The sequence below is a fragment of the Salmo salar genome, chromosome ssa21 (assembly GCF_905237065.1).
Source record: "Salmo salar chromosome ssa21, Ssal_v3.1, whole genome shotgun sequence".
Lineage (NCBI taxonomy): Eukaryota > Metazoa > Chordata > Actinopteri > Salmoniformes > Salmonidae > Salmo > Salmo salar.
In genome coordinates this window covers 40,577,168-40,590,871 of record NC_059462.1, presented here as the reverse complement: position 1 = coordinate 40,590,871, position 13,704 = coordinate 40,577,168, and the positions used below count along the sequence as shown (strand labels likewise).

Sequence of the window (13,704 nt, the reverse complement as noted above, 5' to 3'; positions counted from 1 at the left end):
CATTGCAGAACTTTTGAAGTACGCAAAAGTGCACCTGGATGTACCACAGCGCTACTGGCAAAATACTCCGTGGACAGATGAAACTACAGTTGAGTTGTTTGGAAGGAACACACAACACTATGTGTGGAGGAAAAAAAGGCACAGCACATCAAAACCTCATACCAACTGTAAAGTATGGTGGAGGGACTGCTTTGCCGCCTCAGGGCTGGACAGCTTGCTATCATTGACAGAAAAATGAATTCCCAAGTTTATCAAGACATTTTGCAGGAGAATGTAATGCTATCTGTCCGCCAATTGAAGCTCAACAGAAGTTGGGTGACGCAACAGGACAACGACACAGAAGTAAATCAACAACAGAATGGCTTCAATAGAAGAAAATATGCCTTCTGGAGTGGCTCAGAGTCCTGACCCAACCTGATTTGAGATGCTGTGGCATGACCTCAAGAGAGCAGTTCACACCAGACATCCCAAGAATACTGCTGAACTGAAACAGTTTTGTAAAGAGGAATGGTCCAAAATTACACCTGACTGTTGTGCAGGTCTGATCCGCAACTACAGAAAATGTTTGGTTGAGTTTATTGCTGCCAAAGGAGGGTCAACTAGTTATTAAATCCAAGGGTTCACATACTTTTCCCACCCTGCGCTGTGAATGTTTATACGGTGTGTTCAATAAAGACATGAAAAAGTATAATTGTTTGTGCGTTATTAGTTTAAGCAGACTGTGTTTATCTATTGTTGTGACTTACATGAAAATCAAATTTTATGACTAATTTATGCAGAAATCCAGGTAATTCCAAAGGGATCACATACTTTTTCTTGCCACTGTAGTTGCGGAGAGCCCTGTAATCCTAGCTTCAGATCATTTAGGCGAGAAAAAACATCACCCAGATAGGCCAGTCGTGTGAGAAACTCATCATCACGCAAGCGGTCAGACAAGTGAAAATTATGGTCAGTAAAGAACTTTAAGCTTGTCTATCAAATTTTTTTTAAACGTGTCAATACTTTGACCCTTGATAACCAGCGCACTTCTGTATGTTGTAAAAGCATTACATGGTCGCTGCCCATATCATTTCATAATGCAGAAAATACACGAGAGTTCATGGGCCTTGCTTTAACAAAGTTAACCATTTTCACTGTAGTGTCCAAAACGTCTTTCAATCTTTCAGGCATTCCCTTGGCAGCAAGAGCCTCTCGGTGGATGCTGCAGTGTACCCAAGTGCCGTCAGGAGCAACTGCTTGCACACACGTTACCACTCCATTATGTCTCCCTGTCATGGCTTTTGCCCCATCAGTACAGACACCAACACATCTTGACCACAAGTCCAATTGATGTCACAAAGCTGTCCAGTACTTACAAAAATATCCTCTCATGTTGTCCTGGTTTCCAATGGTTTGTAGAAGAGGATATCTTCCTTAATTGACCCCCCATAAACATAACGGACATATACGAAGAGCTGTGCCAGGCCCGCCACATCTCTTAACTCATCCAGCTGTAATGCATATAATTCTCTGGCTTGTATGCGAAGCAGTAATTGTTTCAAAACACCTCCTGCCATGTCACTGATGCGTTGTGAAACAGTGTTGTTTGATGAAGAGATTGTCTGTATAGTTTTTTTGGCCTTTTCCCCCAGCATTGTCCCAGCCATATCCGCGGCAGCAGGAAGAATTAAGTCCTCCACAATAGTATGGGGCTTGCCTGTCCTAGCCACTCGGTAGCTCACCATATAAGACGCTTCTAGCCCCTTCCTATTAATGGTATCTGTTGCTTTTATATATGTCTTACTACTAGAAAGTCATTTTTCTCGCTCAAAAAACTCCTGTGGCTTATTTTTCAAATGGTCATGTTTCGTTTCTAAATGTCTGCGCAAGAGTGAAGGTTTCGGGCTACTCAGGCGAGAAAAAAACCTCACCCAAATCTATTGCCCCATTGGAAAATATAAATGTACTGTTTGAAATTGTGAAGTTTTTTTATTTTTATGTATTAAAGAATAACAAATAAAAACGTTTTATCTTTTATGTGAATCACCTTTTATTTGGCGTACCCCCGACGGCGTTGCGTGTACCCCAGTTTGGGAATACCTGCTCTACAGCTCCTGGACTCCTGGACTCTGTCCACGCATTTCAAGGCTGCGTTGAAGCAATGACTGGTAAATGATCCAAGACCAGCTCAGTTAATCCCTACCATTGTAAAAATGAGTCGTCATAATGCTGCATCAAATGTACATGATCCTAGGGGCATTGGCAAACACAATGTAAGTAACTTAATTTATGTACCCCTAATTGCACCGAATTCCTCTGTTTATCCTACAGCTATTGTATGCGGTAATCATGAGCCTATGAACCAGAGTTACACTGTTAACACTGAGGCGGTGTGCAATAGTAGGAAGATCACTTTATGCAGCTCACCCTGCACTATCAGCTCCAATATAAATAGCATAAGCAAGTCTACTTTGGATAAGCTTCCCAGTAAAGCATTAAAAACAATCAAGCAACACAGAAAAGTGCTAAAAAAATAGCTCATATTAACATATGCAACCTGAGAAACAAGGTCCATGAAGTCAATAACTTGCTTTTTTCAGATGACATTCATATTCTGAATATCTCTGAAACTCACTTAGATAATACATTTAATGATACAGTGGTAGCAATATAGCTATTTCAGAGTAAACAAATTGACAACAGATCTTCAGCACGCTTATAAGGAAGGACACTCAACAAGCACAGCACTTACAGTACACAAATGACTGATGATTGGCTGAGAGAAATTGATGATACAATTATTGTGGAGGCTGTCTTGTTAGACTTCATTGTAGCTTTTGACATTATTGATCATAGTCTGCTTTTGGAAAAACATACACCACCATTCAAAAGTTTGGGGTCACTTAGAAATGTTCTTGTTTTTGAAAGAAAAGCAAATTTTTTGTCCATTAAAATAACATAAAATTGATCAGAAATACATTGTTAATGTTGTAAATGACTATTACAGCTGGAAACGGATGACATCAATTGCACGCAAGGCCAATTATATACTGTACACTGGAGTTACTTACTAAGACGAGATTGAATGTTCCTGAGTGGCCTAGTTAGTTTTAACTTAAATCATCTTGAAAATCTATGGCAAGACTTGAAAATGTCTGCCTAGCAATGATCAACAACCAACTTGAGAAAGCTTGAAGAATTGTTAAAAGAATAATGGGAAAATATTAAACAGTCCAGGTTTGCAAAGCTCTTAGAGACTTACCCAGAAAGCTGAAATCGCTGCCAAAAGTGATTCTAAAATGTATTAAGTCAGGGGATAGAATACTTATCTTATCAAAATATTAAATATATTTATTTTACATTTATAAAAGTTTTTCTTCCACTTTGACAGAGTATTTTGTGTAAATTGTTGACAAAAAACAACAACTATTAAATCCATCTTAATCCCACTTTGTAACACAACAAAATGTGGAAAAAGTCAAGGGGTTTGAATACTTTCTCAAGACACTATAGCCCTGGTGTGATATGGTGCCATTTATTGGTGAAGCGTGGCCAACTTTAAATGAAGCATCTAATCATTCTCAAATTCAATAGAGGCTAATTCTTTGAGTCTATATACCAACTCTGGAGTCAATCTTATATATGGTGAGTGAGAAGTAGATTTTTAAAGTATTTTTAGCATTAGCATGTGTGGTAACGGGCGTCTATAGGTACAATCCAGCAACTTTTTTTACTCAAAACCTTTCAAAACTGACGTAATGAGTCTAAATACAAAATCTGGAGTATGGTTCATGAGGAGATGATTGCAGATGATTTTGAGCATTAGCATTACATATGCAAAGAATGAGTTGTTAATAGTTACCTTGTTTTTTTTAAGATATCAATACCAAATTCAGTTTTGTTCATTTTAGGTGTTTCCATGAGAGATTACAAGTTTTAAGTTGACAGGCCACTGTGGAGTGGATTTACAGTTGTTTAAATAGACACGTAAAATCAGACTTTTCTCAAACTAAGACATGTACCAAAGAGTTTTATAACTAAACCAATATATTCCACAGCCTGTCGTTTCCAATGGGAACAAATTTGTCATAGTGGGCAGAACAAGCAAGGAGGTGGGCAGAGCCAAACACGGGCTAGCGAGATCCTATTGGCGCATTCTAGTATGCATCTGCATATTTCCGTTAGGGAACGCCTACTCTGTGAAGCGCTCGTGTGTAATAACTCAATTTGCCTTTGCACTCCTAAACAATGCGATTTTTCAAAACTTTTGCAAAGGATAAAGTTTACAAAACTTAGTCCACTCTGTCCATGACAGATTATAGTTTTGGGAACAGGAAACTGTACTGAGATCAAATGTTTAATCAATGAGAAAATGTCCAGATTGTCAGCCAAAATCCATCTCGTTCCATCTTCTCCCACTGTCGGCCAGTGGGTTTCTAACATATTTGGTAGTGAGTGGAAACGCCAAGTGGATGCTTCACATTTATACATCCGGTGAAATATCTGTCTCACTGTCTCATCTGTGCATGTACCATGGGCCTATATTCCAGATTACATGTACTACTAAAGCTAAAAAGCATTGGATTGGTGTAAACATAGGCAAAATAAAGTTTCCTTCCACCTCATTTTTTGCACCAGTCTCTGCACTATTGCTTTTAAATCCAAGTCTCAGAGCCCCACAGTGGAGATTTAATAATACCCATAAATCCAAGCGGTCAAACAGGCAAATGGTTCCTATAATTTTTCCATCTTTCATTTTTCCCATAAGGGATTTTAGAAACAATTAAAATAAGGACTGTGTTTCGTGTAGGCTTACCCTGGCATGGAGTATTGATAAGCATGTAAATCTCTCTAGGACAAGGTGACTTTTATAAATATATTCAGCTAGGTTACAATTACATAAATTCACATTTTTGCTGCATTTTTCCTTTGCATATAGGTTTTGCATTACATTAGCATAACAGTTGTTTTTTTCCCCCAATATTGATTTGTAGAATAGTGCAAATAGTGTACAATTAAGTAATTTGTCATATAACAGGATTGAAATAACAATGCGTCTATACATTGACAATGAAACATTTTATTTATCTACAAAGAAATGCATATTCAAAATAGTTAATTATTCATGTCCACCTACTGAATCCACCATCCTTTCAACTGCCAAAACAGACTATTATAACCACATTCTTATTATTTACCCAAGCAGAATTAAAGGCTGTTTTCCTCACTCCCTCCCTCTTCCCTTCTTTCCCAGTTTCCCCGAGTTTGTTATTAGACAAGCCATGGTTGTTACATCCCAATTATCTCTCCTTTCTCCTAAAGTGTGCACTCGTTCACCACAAATATAAAAACATTGGATTGGTGTAGGCATGGGCTAGAAAGAGTTTCCATATGCCAGTCATTTCCATTCAAATCCATGAACAGGTGCACACTTCGGGAGAAAGGAGAGATTATTGGGACGGAGCTAATGTTCTAACATAATACTTTAGAGAGGGTGCAACACTGGGATATGAGATATGACCTGGGATATGTCTCAAAAGCAATTCCTGGATTCATCACGCATCTCATTAATTCCTTGATGAATCGCCTCTTTTTTTTTTTTTTAAACACATTGGAAGAGAAGATCCAACTACCTCCTCCCCTCAGACCTTCTCCTCCAGTGCATTTTGAGAAAGAATCGATGAATCAAGGATGCAAGGAATCAAGGAAATACTTTTGAGATTCACTTCAGTAACCATAACAGAAGGGATAGTAGTCATTGGAATGGCAGTTCTAAAGGCAGGGCTGTAAGACTCACTGGCATCAGGCTATAGGAGCATACATACACTCCCATTGCTCTGACACCTATAGAATATATTAAGCTGTTGGTTTTTCTGAGTAAATATGTAAAATATAATCATAAATCAGATTCAAGTATTGCAGGTTTAAAGCAACAAAGCCAAGTAATCTTTCAAAAACATTACGTAGCATCACTGAGCAAAATCTTTAAGTTACGTTTACCCCACACTAAGCTAAATCAATCCACTTCAAGTAGTGCACTAGTTTCCTCAAATACCCCTCAGACGTGATATGTTGCTAGGCCATATATTAAACAACAAAGTAACATTTTAAGATAATTCCTAATAAAGCAACGACATGATAAGACTGCTTCAACCTATCCCCTTACTTTAAGAGTAAATCTTTCACAGTAGTCACAGTCTAAAAGCTAACTAATGAAACACTGATGCTATATGATGCTGGAAGTCTTTCCAAATGGGTGAATGCAGGGGAATCCATTCTGATATTGATGTGGCTGATCCTTGATAACAGAAATACCTCCTCTGTTCAATTCAGCAGTATGGTTCCCAGTTCCCTTTGGCCAACTAGTAGTAACACTTAAACTAGTAGAGTAACTACTACCTAAAATGAACAGTGAAAATAATCCAGATCAAATGTGTAGATAAGAGAATTGATCACAGCTATTGGCCCATTTCTTTCAAAAAGGGACTAACAGATATCGACAACAGACTATTGATAGAACTATTAAGACACATTCAACTGAAATGCTGATGGGGTGGTGAGGGGTGTTGCTTCCAAAAGGTATAGGGGTTTGGTCTTATTTGGCATTAAGAAGATCACATCCATATTCCCTAGTCTCATTCCACTCTTGTTGTGACCCTAAAGGATGGCCATCCAGGTGAAGGTCAGTGCAGCTGTCCAGAGATGGACCTCTCTGACACGCCACAGAATCAGTGGTCTCTCACTGGTCAATCATCGTCACTTTCACTGCCAGACTCACTTAACTGCAGGTCATTCTCTGTAAAACAAAAAAAGGGGAAGTAAGAACATCATAAAACCATCAACAACCATGTCACAATTCTAGCCTTATGGAGTTTGGCATAGGCCTAACTCGTACAGTATAGCCTATATCCACAGCAATGCAAATAGAAATTCTGATCTAGCAATGCAAATATAAAATGGTTCGATTTAACATTAAAGTATTTAAACTATACTCTAAATACTGAGGAGAGGGGAGGGAGGGAGAGAGAGAGAGAAAGATAGAGAGAGAAAGAAAATAAAGCGTAATGAATGAACTTACTTAGCGTACTCATGAGGTGTCCTCCACCCCGAGGTGGTGAGGAGATGGTGGTGGTAGTAACGGTGGTGAGGATGGGCATGCCCTGGTGGGGTGGTGGCGCTGTGAGGGGACCCCCAGAGGGGCCGGGGGGAGGTGGATGCCGGGACTCGTCCTCAGAATCACTACTGCTGGAGCTGTCCCCACTACTGGAGGAGGAGCTGTGGGAGTCTGAGGACGAGTCCCCACTACTCATCTGGTCCATGACCTTCGCCTCCGCCATTAGCTCTGGTGCGCACGGACACACACAGACAGGAAGACACACCGACACATGCGGACAGACACAAAAACAGTGACTGACGTCACCTCCGACCTTGAATCACAACACAATCCAAGAGGATTTACAAACATAGCAATTGTTCCATTTATATGACCATGGACTACAATCTAGATCAGGCCTGGGTATTTATATGACCATGGACTACAATCTAGATCAGGCCTGGGTATTTATATGACCTTGGACTACAATCTAGATCAGGCCTGGGTATTTATATGACCATGGACTACAATCTAGATCAGGCCTGGGTATTTATATGACCATGGACTACAATCTAGATCAGGCCTGGGTATTTATATGACCATGGACTACAATCTAGATCAGGCCTGGGTATTTATATGACCATGGACTACAATCTAGATCAGGCCAGGGTATTTATATGACCATGGACTACAATCTAGATCAGGCCTGGGTATTTACAGTGAGGGTAAAAAGTATTTGATCCCCCGCTGATTTTGTATGTTTGCCCACTATAATTTTAATGGTAGGTTTATTTGAACAGTGAGAGACAGAATAAAAACAAAAAAATCCAGAAAAACGCATGTAAAAATGTTATAAATTGATTTGCATTTTAATGAGGGAAATAAGTATTTGACACCCTCTCAATCAGAAAGATTTCTGGCTCCCAGGTGTCTTTTATACAGATAACGAGTTGGGATTAGGAGCACACTCTTAACCTGTCTGGGCTAGGGGGCAGTATTTTCACGGCCGGATAAAAAACGTACCCGATTTAAACTGGTTACTACTCTTGCCCAGAAACGAGAATATGCATATTATTAGTAGATTTCGATAGAAAACACTCCGAAGTTTCTAAAAAACTGTTTGAATGGTGTCTGTGAGTATAACAGAACTCATATGGCAGGCAAAAACCTGAGAAAAATCCAAGCAGGAAGTGGCCTGTCTGAGAATTTGAAGTTCTTCTTTTGATTCTCTATCGAAACTAAAGTATCTGTGGGGTTACATAGCACTTTCTACGGCTTCCATTGGCTCTCTAAAGCCTTCAGAAAGCGGATTGAGGCGTCTCCTGTCTCTGGGCAGAGTATAGTAGCTCAGTTTCTCAGTGGTCTGCCTGGTGACAAAGAGATTGGATATGCGCGTTCACACTGTTTTTTCTTTTCCTCTTTGAATGAATACACTATTGTCCGGTTGGAATATTATTGCTATTTTACGAGAAAAATACCATAAAAATGGATTTTAAACAGCGTTTGACATGCTTCTAAGTATGGTAATGGAACATTTTGAATTTTTTGTCTCGAAATGCGCTCGCGCTTTACCCTTTGGATAGTGACCTGAACGCACGAACAAAACGGAGGTATTTGGACATAACTATGGATTATTTGGAAGAAAAACAACATTTCTTGTGGAAGTAGCAGTCCTGGGAGTGCATTCTGACGAAGATCAGCAAAGGTAATACAATTTTTCTAATACTAATTCTGAGTTTAGTGCCCCCCGAACTTGGCGGGTGTCAAAATAGCTAGCCGTGATGGCTGAGCTATGTACTCAGAATATTGCAAAATGTGCTTTCGCCGAAAAGCTATTTTAAAATCTGACATAGCGATTGCATAAAGGAGTTCTGTATCTATAATTCTTAAAATAATTGTTATGTATTTTGTCAATGTTTATCATGAGTAATTTAGTAAATTCACCAGAAGTTTTCGGTGGGAATACATTTTCTGAACATCACACGCCAATGTAAAAAGTTGTTTTTTGATATAAATATGAACTTGATTGAACAAAACATGCATGTTTTGTATAACATAATGTCCTAGGAGTGTCATCTGATGAAGATCAAAGGTTAGTGCTTCATTTAGCTGTGTTTTGGGTTTTTGTGACATATATGCTTGCTTGGAAAATGGCTGTGTGATTATTTTTGGCTATGTACTCTCCTAACAATCTAATGTTTTGCTTTCGCTGTAAAGCCTTTTTGAAATCGGACAATGTGGTTAGATTAACGAGAGTCTTATCTTTAAAATGGTGTAAAATAGTCGTATGTTTGAAAAATTGAAATTATTGCATTTGATGTTTTTGTATTTCGCGCCACGCTGTTCCACTGGCTGTTGAATAGAGTGGGACGATCACATCCCACCTAGCCCATAGAGGTAAAGGGAGTACTCCTAATCTCAGCTTGTTACCTGTATAAAAGACACCTGTCCACAGAAGCAATCAATCAGATTCCAAACTCTCCACCATGGCCAAGACCAAAGAGCTCTCCAAGGATGTCAGGGACAAGATTGTAGACCTACACAAGGCTGGAATGGGCTACAAGACCATCGCCAAGCAGCTTGGTGAGAAGGTGACAACAGTTGGTGCCATTATTCCCAAATGGAAGAAACACAAAAGAACTGTCAATCTCCCTCGGCCTGGGGCTCCATGCAAGATCTCACCTCGTGGAGTTGCAACGATCATGAGAACGGTGAGGAATCAGCCCAGAACTACACAGGAGGATCTTGTCAATGATCTCAAGGCAGCTGGGAACATAGTCACCAAGAAAACAATTGGTAACACAGTACGCCGTGAAGGACTGAAATCCTGCAGCGCCCGCAAGGTCCCCCTGCTCAAGAAAGCACATATACATGCCGTCTGAAGTTTGCCAATGAACATCTGAATGATTCAGAGGACAACTGGTGAAAGTGTTGTGGTCAGATGAGACCAAAATGGAGCTCTTTGGCATCAACTCAACTCACTGTGTTTGGAGGAGGAGGAATGCTGCCTATGACCCCAAGAACACCATCCCCACCGTCAAACATGGAGGTAAAAACATTATGCTTTGGGGGTGTTTTTCTGCTAAGGGGACAGGACAACTTCACCGCATCAAAGGGACGATGGACGGGGCCATGTACCGTCAAATCTTGGATGAGAACCTCCTTCCCTCAGCCAGGTCATTGAAAATGGGTCGTGGATGGGTATTCCAGCATGACAATGACCCAAAACACACGGCCAAGGCAACAAAGGAGTGGCTCAAGAAGAAGCACATTAAGGTCCTGGAGTGGCCTAGCCAGTCTCCAGACCTTAATCCCATAGAAAATCTGTGGAGGGAGCTGAAGGTTCGAGTTGCCAAACGTCAGCCTCGAAACCTTAATGGCTTGGAGAAGATCTGCAAAGAGGAGTGGGACAAAACCCTCCTGAGATGTGTGCAAACCTGGTGGCCTACTACAAGAAACATCTGACCTCTGTGATTGCCAACAAGGGTTTTGCCACCAAGTACTAGGTCATGTTTTGCAGAGGGGTCAAATAATTACTTCCCTCATTAAAATGCAAATCAATTTATAACATTTTTGACATGCGTTTTTCTGGATTTTTGTTGTTGTTATTCTGTCTCTCACTGTTCAAAAAACCTATCATTAACATTATAGACTGATCATTTCTTTGTCAGTGGGCAAACGTACAAAATCAGCAGGGGATCAAATACTTTTTTCCCTCACTGTATATGACCATGGACTACAATCTAGATCAGGCCTGGGTATTTATATGACCATGGACTACAATCTAGATCAGGCCTGGGCATTTATATGACCATGGACTACAATCTTGATCAGGCCTGGGTATTTATATGACCATGGACTACAATCTAGATGGTTTGAGATTAGGACAGCTATTACACGTGACACTCTACCAGGGCTCTAAAGTGCAACCAATTTGTTTCCAAATGCCCTGGAGAAAAAAGCAAATTCAGATTCACTAGCATGGTTGCACCATTACTATAGCGAAAAACAACTTGCTTCTAGCCCAATCAGGTGAAAAGACCTGACCCATATTACCCACATCTGTGCCCCCAAATGTTACCAAATATTTGGCGGCACAGAAAGAAAGGAAAAGGGATAGCTTCTTCAGGAGATCAATGAATGAATGACAGATCTCTTGCACGTCTTCATCACAAACCTGACATTTTTAAAGAGACCATGTACAATTTTCAATGTAATGCATCTCAATAGGAAAATAGTGCATTTTTGCTTTTATAATAAACTAATGTCTTTACAGTGTTACATATTAGTTTCTAGGGCACAACATGTGCTTCAACAGTAGCCAGATATAATATAGGCTGTATCTTATTTTCTGGTGTTCCAAAATTTAATGTGGTGCTCCTAACTTTAAGTTGGGAGTAGAGGTCTGTGCAGGACTGATTTATTCATCACGCTCCCGCCCACAAAGGCAGCCTACTCTATTTCATTGAGACCACACATAATGTATACTAGGCATACTTGACCTCGCACACCCAACTAGGAGAGGAGAGGTAGGCTACGAAACTTGAAGCAGCAAATTCTGTGTGTGAATAACGCAATGAAGATGTGCTTTTAATACAATAGGTAGGCTAATGCATACAAAGCAGAAAGACAACCATTTCCAAATAATCTGTGGGACAACAAAATGTTTTCATCTGTCTGACCGCCCGCTCCCAACCGCAGCATAAAAAAGTGACGACCGCGCCGCAATGATCTCTGTCGGGACCCGCAGGTCCCGCGGGAATGTAGCCCTCTAGTTGTGAGCATCAGTGCTACCAATTAAAGTTTGATTTAGAGCCCTGTGCATTACTGATGGTCTACATACCTCTCTCAATGTCATCCATGTGGGAGGCAGGGGACATCTTCTCTTTGGGAGGAGAGCTCTTGGAGCCTGCTGGGGTTTTGCTGCTGCTGCTGCTGCTAACACTAGTCTTCATCTGCTGGCTCAGACGACTGGTCTGCTGCTCTATACGAGACTGGATCTTACTGCTGCCTTCAGCCCTGACACAACACACACACACACAGTTTATAGCTCCTAACTACATAAGTAATAAAAATCTGAATGACAAGTGAATCTGGACAGCCCAGGTATCCAAGGAAACAGAAGCATGCAGTTTGAAACGGAGTTACTGTCCATTAAGAAATTATAATTTCCATTGCACTAATGTTTTGCTACTGTGTACCCAAATAAACACAAGTTGACCCTAGTCTGTCCACCCACCTGGTCTTCTTGACTGCAATGTTGCTGTTGAGTTTCTCCAGACGGTACTCTCCTGTATCATGGTTTACAATGAGAATACATTCCTTCATATAAGGCCTCTTGGATCCTTTGAAGACTGTTACAGGGGCAGTGGATCCCTAGGGAAAATCAAGGAAATATGTTCATTTCTGGATATCAAGAGTAAAAGGGGGGAAAAACAATCAAAATGTGCACTTTTCAATAACCAACTGTAAGATACATGATAATGCTTAATTCTTACCTCCAGATTGGGCAGTGTGATGGTAACTTGTTCTCCCTTTCCCACCTCCAGCTCTCCCTCACAGGAGGTGTCAATGGAGGCTGGTTTGAAGTCATCTGAATCAAAGAGATAAGAGAACAGTATAAGTTCCAAACTACTGAATTACACAGCAACATTATACAAGCAGACTGTAGGCTCCACACAAAAACATTCTTGGTTTGGTTAGACCTGACAGAATGAAGTTTCAGTCGCCACTGTTCACCTACAGATGGTGCCACAAGGCCACTATTGTTGCTAACAAACTGCATACCAGAAGCAAGTGATGCGAGCCAAAAGCCCAATCAAAAGTAGGAAAATGTGATAAATGTTTAAAGGTGGATCACTGTTAATAAAGACAACGATTTAGACAAATGAGTTAGCTATTTAATTTAAAACTAATATTTTGGGGTTTTAACTAACTAGCTATACATTGGCATACGTTAGCAAGTTAGCTAGCTAGCAAGTATGATCAAAATGCCACTTACATCGCACCGTGTGGTAAGCACCTTTGGGTTGTTTCTCAAATGTTTCGCCTAATTTCAAAACATGTTCTTGACTGTCAAAGTGTGAGTATGTCGTTCCATTCATATTCTAATCAAAGTTTTCAATCATATGTTAATAACAGTAAACTTTCCACGTCCATTCGATACCATCTACCGCAGAACGAGCCAACTCACTTCTAGAGCTAAGTTCTGCCCTTCCTTCGTTGTGATTGATCAGACTGATCTAGTTGCTTTTTTTGATTCGTGTAAATACCTGTCAATCAACATTTGGAGAATTTCAGGCGGAAGTTGCTTCAGAGCTCATGTCACATGGCATGGTTTGCTTTAAAAAACCGTGCAGAGAATTTCTTCATCCTAACTGTACTAGTGTTTTATATTCATGGAGCTTCTATATGACAATATCACACAGAACAGAGCGTCTACGGCCGGCTCCAAATGAGCGATGGGCCTCTAAGTAGCCAAACACAGGCAGCCAAACAACATTATCAATTCTTGGTTAGAGCTTTTCATTACGCTAGCCTATATTATAAACCAAAAAAAAAACCCTGGCCAGTATGTCATTCTTTTTTTCATTTTTAAGAATCTACCGACCCTGCCATTTATATATATATAT

The 13,704-nt window shown here is 40.2% G+C and overlaps 1 protein-coding gene across 1 annotated transcript; it reads right to left on the bottom strand.

Moving 5' to 3' along the window:
• Window positions 1-5,039: 5,039 nt before the first annotated feature.
• LOC106582356 (ELL-associated factor 2) lies at window positions 5,040-13,313 on the bottom strand. Its single transcript, XM_014165389.2, has 6 exons — window positions 13,074-13,313; window positions 12,571-12,665; window positions 12,312-12,448; window positions 11,916-12,091; window positions 7,058-7,321; window positions 5,040-6,775 (listed from the first exon to the last, which is right to left on the bottom strand). Exons 1-6 carry the CDS (start codon window positions 13,174-13,176, stop codon window positions 6,726-6,728), a joined length of 825 nt encoding a protein of 274 aa, XP_014020864.1. The 5' UTR covers window positions 13,177-13,313; the 3' UTR covers window positions 5,040-6,725.
• Window positions 13,314-13,704: the final 391 nt, after the last annotated feature.

Excerpts from the sequence above, each read along its gene's own strand:
- LOC106582356 (XM_014165389.2), bottom strand. The coding sequence starts at position 13,176 with ATGAATGGAACGACATACTCACACTTTGACAGTCAAGAACATGTTTTG. Across the intron at positions 12,449-12,570 it reads TCACACTGCCCAATCTGGAG|GGATCCACTGCCCCTGTAAC; the intron begins GTAAGAATTAAG and ends GATTTTCCCTAG. Across the intron at positions 7,322-11,915 it reads CATGGATGACATTGAGAGAG|AGCTAATGGCGGAGGCGAAG; the intron begins GTATGTAGACCA and ends CGTGCGCACCAG.